Source organism: Malaclemys terrapin, chromosome 3 (assembly GCF_027887155.1).
Source record: "Malaclemys terrapin pileata isolate rMalTer1 chromosome 3, rMalTer1.hap1, whole genome shotgun sequence".
Taxonomy (NCBI): Eukaryota; Metazoa; Chordata; order Testudines; family Emydidae; genus Malaclemys; species Malaclemys terrapin.
Genome location: NC_071507.1, coordinates 159,699,118 through 159,714,655, shown reverse-complemented (window position 1 = coordinate 159,714,655; position 15,538 = coordinate 159,699,118). Strand labels below are relative to the sequence as shown.

At 41.2% G+C, this 15,538-nt stretch overlaps 1 protein-coding gene across 8 annotated transcripts in view; it reads right to left on the bottom strand.

Annotated features, from left to right (window-relative positions):
* Positions 1 to 15,538, bottom strand: part of KHDRBS2 (KH RNA binding domain containing, signal transduction associated 2) — a 650,326-nt gene that overhangs the window by 484,151 nt on the left and 150,637 nt on the right. For 7 of the 8 annotated variants that reach the window (XR_008444592.1, XR_008444587.1, XR_008444588.1 and 4 more), the window contains exon 2: positions 8,746 to 8,873. The exons of the other annotated variant lie outside the window; for it this stretch is intronic. Coding sequence is in view for 1 of the 7 variants with exons in the window: in XM_054024593.1 (XP_053880568.1) it covers positions 8,746 to 8,873 (128 nt within the window). In the remaining 6 variants the exon portion in view is untranslated. The remainder of the gene's footprint in view (positions 1 to 8,745; positions 8,874 to 15,538) is intronic. 8 annotated transcript variants of the gene reach the window in all.

Here is a 15,538-nt window from a genome sequence, read left to right as displayed (position 1 = left end):
AATCCCCGGGAACTTTTCCTTGCTTGAGTGACATATCAAACTCTCCTGCTTCCATACATGTCAACAAGGGCCTCTTCATTTCTGGTTACAGCAATACTGCCAGTTCATACTCTGTTTCCTCTGCAATTCTAATATCCTTTCACACTAACCAATCACTGCCTATTGCTCCTTCCACTCACTTACTTAAAAAGGGTTCCAAACACACAAATCACCTGGAGATGCTTGACATAGCAGGAGTTGCTGTGAAAGCTGGAGAGATAGCTGTCAGGCTCCCAGGGGAGTAACATATAAAAGGAAGAGGAGGCTAAGAAAATAAAATCACCACCTTCTCTAGCGGAGTTGTGCTTCTGTGACAGAAGAAGGGCAGGAAACCCTAGCCTTCAGAATAAATTCTGTGGCTCTGATGAGTGACCATGAAAGTTTATGAAATCTGAGAAGATACAAACATTATTCAATACAGTGACAAAATTTTATAGAATAAATGTAATATTAAAGAAAACAAATTATTTATACTTAGCGTATATTATTCCCTAGGTTGTTCATGCATTTTATAAATTACTGCTTACACAAAGCAGAAACAATGAACAAATCCAGTTTTCACACAATGGTGAAATCTTGGCTTTATTGAAATCAAAGGAAAAACTTCCACTCACTTGAATGGGGTCAGGGCTTCCCCCAAATTAAACAATCTTGTGGTTGATATTGTGCATTATACACATGTCCAAATTTGCAAACCTTTTATGGTACAAAGGAGCAAATTGACAAAGCAAGGCTTAAATGCTATACTTTTTATATGTATGCTACAGTAAAATGAGAATAGGAATTGACATAACAAAAATTAACTGCTACTAAATGGAAAAACATCTACATTATGGACAGAGCAGATTTATGTGACGCACTTCATTTAACGAAGTGGATGCAGCAATATACTAATTAGAAAAATTGCATACTAGGATGAACTTAATGTTATTTCAAAAGGAAGTTTTTGTCTTTCTTCAAAATAAAGCATAAAAAGTAAGGCGTGATTATGGATGGGCAAATGGATTTTTGATGTATTTGAAGAAAATGCATACATACGGAAGTTAGGGAAAAACATTCTTAGATCTTAATGGTCCATCTCTACTCTAATCCCTTGTTCTCCTTACACATATTGCCATAGGGATAAAGTCTGTAATAAAATGTGTTCTACACTACAAAATAGTTTGAGAACTTGTGTGGGACTCACCCCTGCAGCACCTCCTGCTGGTCGTCTCAAGGAATTAGCTCTCCAGCCCTCGGCACGCCCTCTGCAGGCCGGTGTCCCGCTGCCCCCCTATGTCCCTCTCAGGATCCCAGTGCCCCTTTACCCAGGGGCTGCCGCCTGGCAAAACCCCCACCAGTCTCTATGGGTCTCCCCTTTCTGGGAAGACCCCAACCTTCTAATCCCCATCTGGCCTCAGTCTCGGCTACTGCCATTCATCACTGAACCCCCACTCCCTGGGGCAGACGGCAGTGTAAAAGCCACTTATCATAGGCAAAGGGATTCAGACCCGCTGCCTTCCTCTGCTTCCCAGTACCTCTATGGGCCTTGGACCAGGCCCTGCAGCCTGGGGAGTTGCCAGCCTGGAACTCCCCTGGCTCTCCCCAGCCCTACTTCACTCCCAGTACCCTTTCTGCAGGCAGCCAGGCCCAGCTCTCTGGCTCACAGCCTTTTTATACAGGCCAGCTGTGGCCTGATTGGGGCGTGGCCCAGCTGCGGCTGCTTCCCCAGCCACAGCCCTCTCCAGTGTCTGTAAGGGGAAGGACTGACACCCCAGGGCAACCAGCCGGGCAACACCTTGCCCCAGTTAGGGGGGCAGCGAAAGGTACCCCCCTGGGTTTTTGTTTGAGACTGTTTCTTTTTGTTTGGTGGAGGATCACCCCTTAGGTTGACCCTCAGGCCTACCATGAAAATACGACCAAGGGAGCACAGAAGGGGGAAGGCAAACCCTGCCTGAGTGGGGCTGATTACCCCAGGCCCACCATCACCAGAGGGAGAAGCACTAAGTCTGACAAGAGAAAAGGGGCACCTTGCCACAATGTATTACACATAAAGACTTGTGTATTTTGCTGATCTTCTGCCACTGTTTTAACAATAAAATGTGGAAGGTGCTGAACTACCACACCTTATAAAAGCATAGACAGCTACAACAAAGGGTTCCAACGGCATCTTCCCCTTAGCCATTCAATAGGAGGAGAGGGAGCTGTGTGTGTGCCTGCAGATGGGAAGAGTAAGGGACTGAGGAATCTATAGTATTACTCGCTATTTCAGTTGAATTAAACACACTCAAGAAGGGAAACACTATTACTTGGCAAAAAGATTATAGGCTGTGCACTTTATTTGAAATGGTTAAAAAAGTGTTCCATATAAGTCAGCTAGGTATATCAATAGTAAAGGACTGCAATCATTTCTGTGATTTGAAGAAGGGTATGAAAACCTTGTTAGGGGACTTTAGGATAATCTCCCCTTAGCCATTAAAAAAAAAATACTTGCCATTGTGTGCAATGTGCTGCCCTCCACAAGAGGTAAAATGTGCCATTCAGAAATATTTTTATGAGCCCCAGAAATAAGATATATCTGGAAAGGAATGACTGAAGTACACATAGATAGAAAGGGAATGAGTCAGAGAGAACACTTGCTCCATTACAGGCAGGGATTGCCTGAGATGTCATCAGGGGCATTGCCAAAATTCCTACCTCATTTTGAGCCCTCTTGTAGTATATAAAATTTTAAACTAAAAATCTGTCCCCCATAAGAGGTATATCTGATTTGCAGAACAAAGCTGGACTTCAGGAAAGTGAGCAGATCATCTATAGTTCTTCCTACACTAATAGTGCAGCCACCTGAAGCAGGGCCATATTTAAACATGGCCAAAAATCCTTGGATGAACCAAGTTATATGCTGGCTTCAAAAAAACCCTCTCTATTTATCTATTGCATACTGTTTATACAAGGTTTTGACTAAGTTAACTCCAGTACTAGCCTATACCTAGGGCCCAGGTATTACCTCAGTAAGTGAAGGCATATCTTGAAGGGGAAAGTGAGTGATGATACAAGAGACCGCTGCACACAAAAGTTAGATAACAATCCATATTTAACTATAAAATCCAGCGAAAAGTAACTAGCAACCAAATGAACAGCATGCTATTCACTTATAGTATCCAGAGTAGATAGGCAGCTAACAACACTCCTAGAACATACATGCTCAAAATAGACATCCCATCTCTAACCCAGAAACTTTCTGAGGTACAAGGAAGCTGCCAATAAAATATAAGGACTTCAGTAAGAAAGTCACAAGTTTAAAAGTTGTCTGTTTTCCCTTCAATTTTCCCATGACTCTTGGCTGTCTCTCTATTATTGTCATGCCACTTTTTTCTTTTCTCATTCTTATCAATTGTTTTAAATTATTATTTTATGTCTTTTTCTTGCCTCTCTTTTCTTTTTCTTTGCAAAGAAACATGTGTTTTCCTCTTATTCTTCATTGTCTCCTGCAATTACATTCCTTTCGGTTGCCCAACATCCCTCTTTGCTCTTTCCTATATATACATATTCTAAGCGTATGTCTGTACAGCAATTAAACACACACAGTTGACTCAGGCTGCAGGGTTTTAAAACTGAGGTGTAGATGTTTGAGGTCTGGCTGGAATTATCCTAATATAGACTACAGCTGGACTTAGGCTCTTTACAACTCAAACTCATATAATATGTAATTTACATTCCTCCCTTACATATCAGCTCCAAGTTTGTCACACTGAATCAAACTAAGGCTTGGCCTACACTAGCAATTTATGTTGGTATAACTACATTGCTCAGGAGTGTAGATTTTCTGTATCCCTGAGCAATGCAGTTAAACCAACCTTAATCCCAGTGTAGTCAATGCTAGGTTAACGGGAGAGCTTCTCCCATTGACATAGCTATTATCTCTCGGGGAGGTGGAGTACCCACACTGATTGGAGAAGCCCTCCTGTCGGCATACATAGCATCTTCACTAAAGTGCTACATTGGCACAGCTTAATCAGTGCAACTACACCACTGCAGCCTTTGAAGTGTAGACAAGCCCAAAAGACTAAGGGAGTTGTGAGTTATACTAACTTCCATGCCTGTGGACTAGAAGAAAAGAGTAGTGCAGAAAAAGCAGCTAACAGGGGGGCATAAGTAGGGTTACCATTCATCCGGATTTACCCGGACATGTCCTCCTTTTGTGTGCTAAAAATAGCATCCAGGGGGAATTTGTAAAGCACTCACAATGTCTGGGATTTCCCCCTCCCCTGGCAGAGCAGAGCGAGCGGCTGGGAGGGCTGCAGGAAAGTCCCGGGCTGGACTCCGGAGCAGCTTCCTCCTCCCACCCCCCCCTCCCTGCATTCTGAGCCGGCCGGCAGCTCCTCCTCCTGCAGCCCGCTCCGGCAGCCCTGTGCAGGGCCAGGGACCGGGTTTTGTGTTGTGCTGGGGAGCTCAGCCATGTGTCCGGCTGGCACAGAGCCCAACACCCTGTTCTGAGCAGCAGGGTAAGGGGGGGCAGGAGAAGGGACAGGAAGGTTCTGGAGGGGGCAGTCAAGAAACGGGGGGGGGGGCTTTTGGAGGGGAGTGGAGAAAGTTTTGGGCAGTCAGGGTACAGGTAGGGGGTAGGGTCCTGGGGGGCAGTTGGGGGGGGGTCTTAGGAGGGGGCAGTTAGGGGACAAGGAACAGGGAGTCTTAGGTAGGGGGTGGGGTTCTGGAGGGCAGTTAGGAGCAGGGGTCCCAGGAGGGGGCAGTCAGGGGACAAGGAGCGGGGGGTAGGGGGCTGGGAGTTCTGGGGGGGGCTGTCAGGGGGCAGGAGTGGGGAGAGGGATCGGAGCAGTCAGGGGACAGGGAGCAGAGGGGTTTAGATGGGTTGGGCGTTCTGGGGGGGGCTGTCAGGGGGCAGGGGTGGGGAGAGGGATCGGAGCAGTCAGGGGACAGGGAGCAGAGGGGTTTAGATGGGTTGGGAGTTCTGGGGGGGGCTGTCAGGAGGTGGGGAGTGGTTGGATGGGGCGTGGGAGTCCCAGGGGTCTGTCTGGGGGTGGGGGTGTGGATAAGGGTTGGGGCAGTCAGGGGACAAGAGGCAAGGAGGCTTAGATAGGGAGTGGAGTCCTGGGGGGCAGTTAGGGGCAGGGGTCCCAGGAGGGGGCAGTCAGGGGACAAGGAACGGGGGGAGGGTTGGAGGTTCTGGGGGGGCGGGAAGTGGGAGGGGCAGGGGCGGAGCTAGGGCGGGGCTCCTCCCGTCCTCTTTTTTGCTTGTTGAAATATGGTAACCCTAGGCATAAGAACATGTAAATTAAAGACTTCTGTTTAAACTTAGCCAGGAAACAGTTGTGAGAAGGTGTAAATTAGGGTTTCTCTACACAGAGATTGAAATAATCAAACTGGGTGTAATTCACACCTTCAATTATTTTGGTGAAAGTCTGTGTGTTGATACTTTGCTTTTAAAATAAAAGTGTTCTATTCCAATGTGCTGTGAGTTACACATAAATAGAACACTTTTATTCTGGAATGAGAGCATCAACAAACACAGACTTGCAACAAAATAACTGATGTTCTGAATTAAACCAATTTAGTTATTTTGGTTTCAAGTCCTTACAGTAAATTAGATTCCCTTACATATCAGATCTATGAGTGAATGAGTGCAAGATACTACCCAACACATCACTTCTGATTTAGACCAACACTCTTTATCAGCAGAGGCATTTTGACATCTTCTCCTTGGAAAGAGTGAAAGAGTTAAATCTTTCCAGAATGTAATGTTACTTGAAATATAATATAAAATCTTTGTAAACACACCTCTTTGCATTTTGACACATTTTTTTTAAGTTGCAGAGTTAAACAAAGTTGCAAGTTCAAAACCCAGTACTATCACCTTAGTATTTCAGCCGATTTGTCTAAGTTGGAAACTTTAGGCTCAAGGATCCTTCCTTGCTTAAAGGAAAATAGGTTTTTGCCTTTACCTGACATAATATTAGATAATCATCACTAATCATGATCTCTGATGTTTTTTCTGCTGCCTCCAAGCAGCAACTTCAGGAATCAAATGATAGACACATGAGTGCAGATAAATTTAAAACACTCATTCTGCAGCTTGAAGAGCTGTTTAGATACTAGAAGCCTGTTGTGTGTTCAGGTTAATTTTAATCAGGTCTAGCCATCTGCTTCTGAAACTGACTTTAGCTAGTCTATTCCTGTTATACTCTGGATAGTGATCCTCAACCTGTGTATCTAGAGCTGGGTTGTAGCACTTTATAATCCCTTACTCAGTATAAAATTCAGACGTGCAGAAGCCTTGACAGGGGCAAATTGCATCCAGAAAGCTTATTTGTTGATTGGCAGCCCTAATTAAATATCTGGGGAATCTTTAGGCAACATGCAATGTATTTTCTTCCCCCAATCTGGTCAGGTGTTTTGATCCAAAGATTTGTGCTCCCGGGCACACCCAGCAGACATGTATAGCTCTTCCCCTTCTTTTCAGATTCCCTCCAACAGTGCTCATTAGGAATTTTAATTTTGTAATAGTTTATCAGTGATTGCTGATCACTAAAATAATTTTCTCGTAGAATACAGCACATAGAAGAAGCAGGTCTATCTGGCCAAATAATATACCATTTGGTTTACATTTTTTATGGCATATCCTTTTCCTATCTTTCCAGAAATGTAGGTTTCACTCTAATGAAGGGCTCCTATTGCCATGATCTGATAAATGCACGAAATTATGCCCTTGTTGCCCAATTTACACATTGTATGTTTTCTAGAATAACATAGTGTTGGAATCTCTGATGAGTTAACATACTATCTAAGCAGTACAGACATTTATAAAAGGTAATCCTGGGCTGCCAAACTTAGCTCTGGTTTGATGATAACTCATTAATACTTTATTCTTACATATTTGACCTATTTAATGAATCCTTGATTCTTCCCAAATCTTGAAACTTCCTGGCTTCTGCTGTAGATTACATTCTAAATTCTTGCTAAGCAATCAATTCTAATGTTTCTGTTTGTAGACTGAGCTCTAGTTTGTGTGTCAGGAAGAAATATCCACCAATCTCCATGTACAGCACTACAGAACTGGCTAGCAATGATTTGGAAGATTTTCACTTTCCCCAAATGTAATTGATGATGCTTACCACCAAAGAAAGAGCGCTGGATCAAACTGACCAATAGTCTGATCCAAAATGGTAAATCCTATGTTTGAAGATAACAGATAGAAGCAAAATACATGAAGATTTGAGAACTATACAGTCTGAAGACAATGTTGGCAGGAAATCAATAACAGAAATTTTCTGAGTCTATTTTATATTAATGAAAAAAATTCCTTACCTACAGTACAGATAATTTATTTGACTGCTCAAAACATCCAGAAATATTTTATAACTTACATTTCTCATTAACATAACAAGCTAATTAAAGCAAATGAAGGTTAATTTAATCATACACAGGTATTTGAATAGATTATTGCATTTATCTATTAAATAGTTTGTCTTTCATTCTTCTATCCTCATTAAACAGTATTCTGAATAATTAGAATATCAGAAATAGCTTTTATAAAGATATAGTATTACTGTATTCTTATTAAGAATTTCAGGTCACTACAGCATTTATACAAAATTTTACAAATCTAGGCAAAGTACCTCAGGCTATGAAGCAAGAAAGTAATTCTTTATATCACTGTGTGCATTTCTAAGGTCTTTACCATTTGGATGATTACATTATGTCAGTTTTATATTCACTATTCAGGAGGTAAATGTCATCTTGAATCACTGAATCTCAATTTTTTACACCTTTCATTTTGGTTGATAGGCTTTTTACCCATTGTAATTTATTGCTATTACTGATGAAAGTATAAAACTAAAAAACTGAGAGTATAATCAAGGCTAATGGTGAACCAAATACCATGTGATAATAAATTAGCAAGAAAAAATGCTTTAGAGACAAATTGAGAGGTTTACTATTTCAGGTTGAAAACTGTTACAACAACTGTTTATGTAAAATACAAGGCTGTACAAAGAGAATCGCATTCTCTTCTTTTATGTAAAAATACTACAACATGTCTTGGCTCTTTATTATACAGAGCTATGGAGAGGCATTTTCAGCTTAAGAACCTACACGTCTGATAATTGTGGGCTAATGATAATTTTCATTTATCATGACATATAATGCGAAAGAGACCAAACTACTAAATTAGAAGAAACTGTGGCCAAAGCTGAGTGAATTTTGCAGGAAGGCATGTATATTGTTAGTCACTGCTCATAGTTATCCAACGACTATTCCGTTAAATTAGTATAACAAATGTGAAGACGCTGCAGCACATTTGAGCTGACTTTTCACAATTATTGGACTTGCCTTTATGTTCTTGCTGTGAAATTATATTCTGTTCTAAATGTGGTCATTAAGTTTATACAACGACAAGGACAAATACTGCAGTCTTTATTAAGAAGAAACTCCTATGTCAAATCAATGAAACTTTTGCCTGATTAAGGACCTGATCCAAATGTAAAGACTTCCATTGACTTCAATGGCTTTTGAATAAGGCCACAAGTTACAGTTTGGATCAGACTATCTAATTACAGCAAAATCTAAGAATGAAACTGTCATCCTAACTTTTAAATATCCTGAAGCCCTGCATAGTGTTTCTAAAGTCAAGAAACAAAATAATTAAGCATATGATTTTTCCACTTCTCTGCTGTGAAACACTAACAGTATATTAAATTATAGTTACAGTACCTTGGGATACTGTTTGACAGGGATCAGTACTCTTTCTGACAGCTTTATGTTTTTGTTGCTGATGACATCAAGGTATTTCTTTTCTTCATCTTCCTTTTTCCCATCAGAACCCTGAAATTTTTCAATTTCTGAAAAATTTAACAAAAAGAAAGCAATCAGTGAGATGATATATGTCATCCTCAGAAATTCTACTAGACTTAATATGCCTTTTTTTTTTTTCTATTTATAAAAAACATGATGTAATTGGACAAAAAAACCAACCAGTTGTAAATTTTGTGTTGTCTGGTCTTACTTAAGTCAATTTACAACTGCTTGTTTTTTTGTCCAATTACATCATATTTTTATAATCCTGCACCATTAATTCCAGTGAAACTAGGATTTGATACAAAGAGTGGTTTTTAGGGAGGGAGGTTTAAAGCACTCAGCATTGTTTAATTCTGCTTCTGCTGATGTTGATGGTAGAACCCTACTGATTTCAATGGGGGGAAGAAATAGACCAATGCTGAACATTTTTGAAAACCTCCCCTTTAAACCTTTACCAAAGATTCCATTTAGTTAACCAAATCTGAGAAAAGAAGCATTTTGGCTATGCTTGATGGACCTCTGTAAATGAGACCTGCCACAGTCAGTAAGATTCGGCTTGTAATTGTTTAGCTTACAGTGAAAGCATTCAAGAATGAAAGAATCATCTTGTCATTACTCTACTGACATTTTCCATTCAAGTGTGATTTTCATAGAAGTCATAAATGATGTTCAGGTCACTTTTCCAAATAAGATCACTTTCTTATGTGTGCGTGTATGTGTGTGTGTGTGTGCACGCACACATCTGTGTGTATTTTTTAGAGTGGCTACTGTTAAAACAAACAGTTTTAATCTGCTGATCATGCAATAATAAAATATCCAGTTGACTTTTTAATTTAGATCTTATGAAAAATTGGGATTAATGAGCTACTTATTGTACTGTAGTTAGTAGTTAGCAGTTAGCAGTTCAGGACCAGCAATTCTTTTCTTAAACTATTTTAAAGTAAGTATTAACTAATTTGCCCCCTTTATTTACTTGATATGTAAAATTAAATCAAGTGACAAATTCAACTGTTACACTACATAATATCTTTTCTGAACTAAGATCAGGGCTGTTAGGTGACATAGTTCAATATACACAGGAATAATGATACTTAAAAGCACTTAACAGTCTCACAAAATCACCCTAAAAATGTATTCAAATTCACTTAGTTATGAACAATGTCACATACATTGACAACTGGTAGTAACACTGTCAGCAAAGACTAATGATAAACAGCAACATATCACTTTGAGGAGATAGGTCTAGTGAAAGAGCTTAGTGATATCAGAGGGCATGATTACAAATTCAATATTTCTAGCAATATCATTATTTCTCTTTATTAAGTGTCGCGCCCAGGATATTATAGCTGCTTTCCAAACAAACATTCCAGAAGGGGCATTCCTGAGGCACTTGCAATCACAAAGCAGAGGCAGATAACCAGAGATGAGTGGAAGGGGAACAATAATTAGCAACGTATATGCAATTACTCAGACACACCTCTGTCCTGGTGCTGACAAAGCTACCACCATCTCCAGTATCTGTGGATAAATGTTGATCTTTTAACATTTACTACTCTAGGTCCAGCCTTACTTAAAACCTTCATTATTGATCAGCACTTAAATGTCACAGTGATAGACATACACAGACATAGAATGGATCTCAAATAGGGAGGAAACGATGAGTAATTAAATTTTTCAGATGATACTAATTTGAAAGAGAGACAAAAATATTATTCAAGACAAGGAAATTGACTCATCAATACTAAAAGAAATAAAATTATTTCCAAAAATGAATTCCAGTTTGGAAAAATGCAGTCTAATATACTTGGGGAAAACAAATGTGATACACAATATTCAATGTGAAGGAGAATTCAGGAAAGCAGCATGGCTGAAACAGTATGAGTGATAGTGGACAGTTAATTAGGCATGAGTTTACACAGCAATGTATGGCGGCAAAAATAGCCAGTGCATTCTACAGTGGGTTGGTAAATAGGTATTCTCATACATAGTTCTAATGCAGCCATACAGGGAATATTCAATTTGTGGATTTTCATGATCAGAACAATGGACAAACTCCTGAGGGGGTTAAGAAAACATAGCTTGTTTGAAAGTTGATTAAGATGACCAAACTGCAAGAAGGGAGATGTATTATTTAGAGTGGTGCACAGAATCATAAATAGGAGTAATGGGATCAAATTAAGAAAGGGACTATTTAGACTGTGAACCTGGAGATACTTCCTGGCAGGGAGAACGATTAGACTATGAAATATTTCTAAGGAAAGTGGGGAAAGGCTGGTCACTATGGATATACAAATGAGACTGGGCAAAGCAAATGTAAATGTACAACATGGGTAATTTTGAACCAGCAGGGGAGATGGACTGACATGTCTAGCCCATCGCTAAAAATCAATGAATCTATAGTTTACAGTGGCACTTTTCGTCTTCAAAGTACTTTTATAGATCCCAATTTAGGAAGGCACTTAAGCATGTACTTAACTTTAATTTTGATTTTAATGGGACTTAAGCAAAAGCTAAGGGCTGTCTTGAATAGGGATGATTACCTGAACTGAGGCTTTAACGTTATGTTATTCTCATAATATCCCCGTGTGGTAATTAAAGGAAAATTATTATTTCATAAACAGTAAAATGTAGCCTTTGGCAAGTCACATGGGGCAATATTTTTAAATCCAAGTGTTTATATTTAGGCACTCAAATAAGTTACCTCAGGGATCGGCAACTTTTGGCACGCAGCCCACCAGGGTAAGGACCCTGGTGGGCCGGGCTGGTTTGTTTACCTGCCGCGTTTGCAGGTTCGGCCGATCATGGCTCCCACTGGCCGTGGTTTGCCGCTCCAGGCCAATGAGGGCTGCAGGAAGCAGTGGCCAGCACATCCTGCGGCCCGCGCTGCTTCCCGCAGCCCTCATTGGTCTGGAGCGGGGAATCGCAGCCAGTGGGAGCTGCAATTGGCCGAACCTGCGGACGCAGCAGGTAAACAAACCGGCCCGGCCCGCCAGGGTCCTTACCCTGGTGTGCCACGTGCCTAAGGTTGCCGATCCCTGAGCTACATGATTTTCAGAGGAGATAAATATCGATAAGTCCCATTAACCCCCTGTTTTCTCCGAAATCTCCTCACTATAATCATAGCAAGTAGTCTCTCTTTTAGAATATGTTTTTTTTTAAATTGCTGCACCCATTTTCTTCACTGCATAAGTCTGAACATTCACATACTGAGAAACATTTCTCACCCTCTATGAACTACAAAATGTTTTTGAAAATAATCAGTTTAACTGAACAAGTTTATTTTGTCCCCTACTGCTGGCAGTGGACATTTTACTCAGTGGTTGTATAGTTAAACCAATTGCAATCTTGCTGAAATATAGGTTAACCAGTTAGATTTATTTCTTTGGACCAACATTAAACATTATTAAAGTGCAGATACTGACTGTTAAACCAGTGCAAGAGTAGATACACCATTTATTGAACTGTATTGCCTACCACTAGTGTAAAAATGATATTGTTTTACATCAAAATTGTTGCTACCAATAATAGGATCAATAATGCCAATTTTCATCAGAAAACTTCCCAAAAATCTGATCTCTGTGACAGTACACCAGTGAAAATCATAAGTGACTCTTGCAATTTAAATCATAGAATATTAGGGTTGGAAGAGACCTCAGGTGGTCATCTAGTCCAATCCCCTGCTCAAAGCAACCAAACTAAATCATCCCAGCCAGGGCTTTGTCAAGCCGGGCCTTAAAAAACTCTAAGGATGGAGATTCTGCGCCCTCCCCCAGGTAACCCATTCCAGTGCTTCACCACCCTCCTAGTGAAATAGTGTTTCCTAATATCCAACCTAGACCTCCCCAACTGCTACTTGAGACCATTGCTTCTTGTTCTGTCATCTACCACCACTGAGAACAGCCTAACTCCATCCTCTTTGGAACCCCCCTTTGGGTAGTTGAAGGCTGCTATCAAATCCCCCCTCACTCTTCTCTTCTGTAGACTAAATAACCCCAGTTCCCCCAGCCTCTCCTCGTAAGTCATGTGCCCCAGCCCCCTAATCATTTTCGTTGCCCTCCGCTGAACTCTCTCCAATTTGTTCGCATCCCTTCTGCAGTGGGGGTACCAAAACTGGATGCAGTACTCCAGGTGTGGCCTCACCAATGCCGAATAGAGGGAAATAATCACTTCCCTCGATCTGCTGGCAATGCTCCTACTAATATAGCCCAATGTGCCATTCGCCTTCTTGGCAACTAAGGCACACTGCTGACTCGTTTCCAGCTTCTCATCCACTGTAATCCCCAGGTCCTTTTCTGCAGAACTGCTGCTTAGCTAGTCGGTCCCGAGCCTGAAGCAGTGCATGGGATTCTTCCTTCCTAAGTGCAGGACTCTGCACTTGTCCTTGTTGTACCTCATCAGATTTCTTTTGGCCCAATCCTCCAATTTGTCTAGGCCCCTCTGGACTCTATCCCTACCCACTAGCATATCTACCTCTCCCCCCAGTTTAGTGTCATCTGCGGACTTGCTGAGGGTGCAATTAATCCCATCATCCAGATCATTAATAAAGATGTTGAACAAAACCATCCCCAGGACCGATCCCTGGGGCACTCTGCTTGATACCGGCTGCTAACTAGACGTGGAGCCATTGATCACTACCCATTGAGCCCGACAATCTAGCCAGCTTTCTATCCACCTTATAGCCCATTCATCCAATCCATACTTTTTTAACTTGCTGGCAAGAATACTGTGGGAGACTGTATCAAAAGCTTTGCTAAAGTGAAGATATATCACATCCACTGCTTTCCCTATATCCACAGAGCCAGTTATTTCATCATAGAAGGCAATCAGGTTGGTCAGGCATGACTTGCACTTGGTGAATCCATGTTGACTGTTCCTGATCACCTTCCTTTCCTCCAAGTGCTTCAGAATGGATTCCTTGAGGATTTTGCCGGGGACTGAAGTGAGGTATGTAGTTCCCTGGGTTCTCTGTCTTCCCTTTTTAAAATATGGGCACTATATTTGCTTTTTTCCAATCATCCGGGACCTTTCCCCATTGCCACAAATTTTCAACGATAATGGCCAATGGCTCTGCAATCACATCAGCCAACTCCCTCAGCACCCTTGGATGCATTAGATCTGGACCCATGGGCTTGTGCACATCCAGCTTTTCTAAATAATCCTTAACCTGTTCTTTCACCACTAAGGGTTGCTCACCTCCTCCCCATACTGTGTTGCCCAGTGCAGCAGTCTGGGAGCTGACCTTCTCTGTAAAGACCGAGGCAAAAAAAGCATTGAGTACTTCAGCTTTTTCCACATCATCTGTCACTATGTTGCCTCCACCATTCAGTAAGGGTCCCACACTTTCCCTGACCACCTTCTTGTTGCTAACACACCTGTAGAAACCTTTCTTGTTACCCTTCACATCCCTTGCTAGCTGCAACTCCAATTGTGCCTTGGCCTTCCTGATTACATCCCTGCATGCTCAAGCAATATTTTTATATTCCTCCCTAGTCATCTGTCCAAATTTCCACTTCTTGTAAGCTTCCTTTTTGAGTTTAAGCTCACTGAAGATTTCACTGTTAAGCCAAGCTGGTTGCCTGCCATATTTGCTATTCTTTCTGCACTTCGGGATGGTTTGTTCCTGCACCCTCAATAAGGCTTCTTTAAAATACAGCCAGCTCTCCTGGACTCCTTGCACCCTCATATTAACTTCCCAGGAGTCATCAATCCAGATTTACAGAGATAAAAGTGAATGAAAAATTTGACCTTCATTTTCTGATACACTTCCTGCCACATGGACATGGTTGAAAAATTCTTGTCATCATTAGGACCTTCAGAACGCACTGAATTAGCAAAAATTAGCTATTTCCTTGATCACTTATAATGTGTCTTTGCTTTATTGCACTGATCAGCATCAGGGTGAAATCCTGGTCCTACTGAAGCTAACGGCAAAACTCACATTCACTTCAATGGAACCTGGATTTCAGCCCCAGGTCTGTAAAAAGTAAAAAAGGTAAAATATAAGAGGTTGTTTTTTTCTTAACTTAACAGTTATAGATATGGCTTTCCTTTTTCCATTGGGCTGGTATTCAGTGAATTCTGATATATTTTGGTTTACAGTATATGGCTCTTCCACAGAAAACCATACACACCATTTGGTATAGAAAGGACTTTTTTCTGTGCACTGTATTTCAGTAGTGTGCAAATTTGAACAATTACTTAAAGAAGAAATTTTCTCTCCATACCCACATCCTTATCTTAGGGGTTTATCAGAACATCTTGTAAAATTCCACAGTTCTTTTTATTCCACCACACCTTCAAAGGGCCCACATCATTGACAGGCATGAGCTCCCACTGGTGCTTATTATGCTTTTCCTTGAACCAGCCATAGAGCTCAGAGGGATGCACTTACACTCTGCCCCATCACTACAGGGCTGATCATGCTGCTGTTTCAGTGATTAGGTTTGGGTCCTGAATTCTTCATGGCAGGCAAGTCCCTGATACTAGACCTCGGGCCTGGCTATGAAACCTCCTTCCCTTATAATGAAATTTAGCCATGAACAAATGGCCAGCATAAAGCCTATGCACCACTTATGGTTTAAGTAGGATTTAGATGATGCATAGGCCCTTAGACAAGATCAAATAACTGCTGAAGTCAATGGAGAGACTCCCATTGATTTCAACTGGCTTTGGATCAGACCTTTTATGAGCAACTGCTTGACACAGGAGG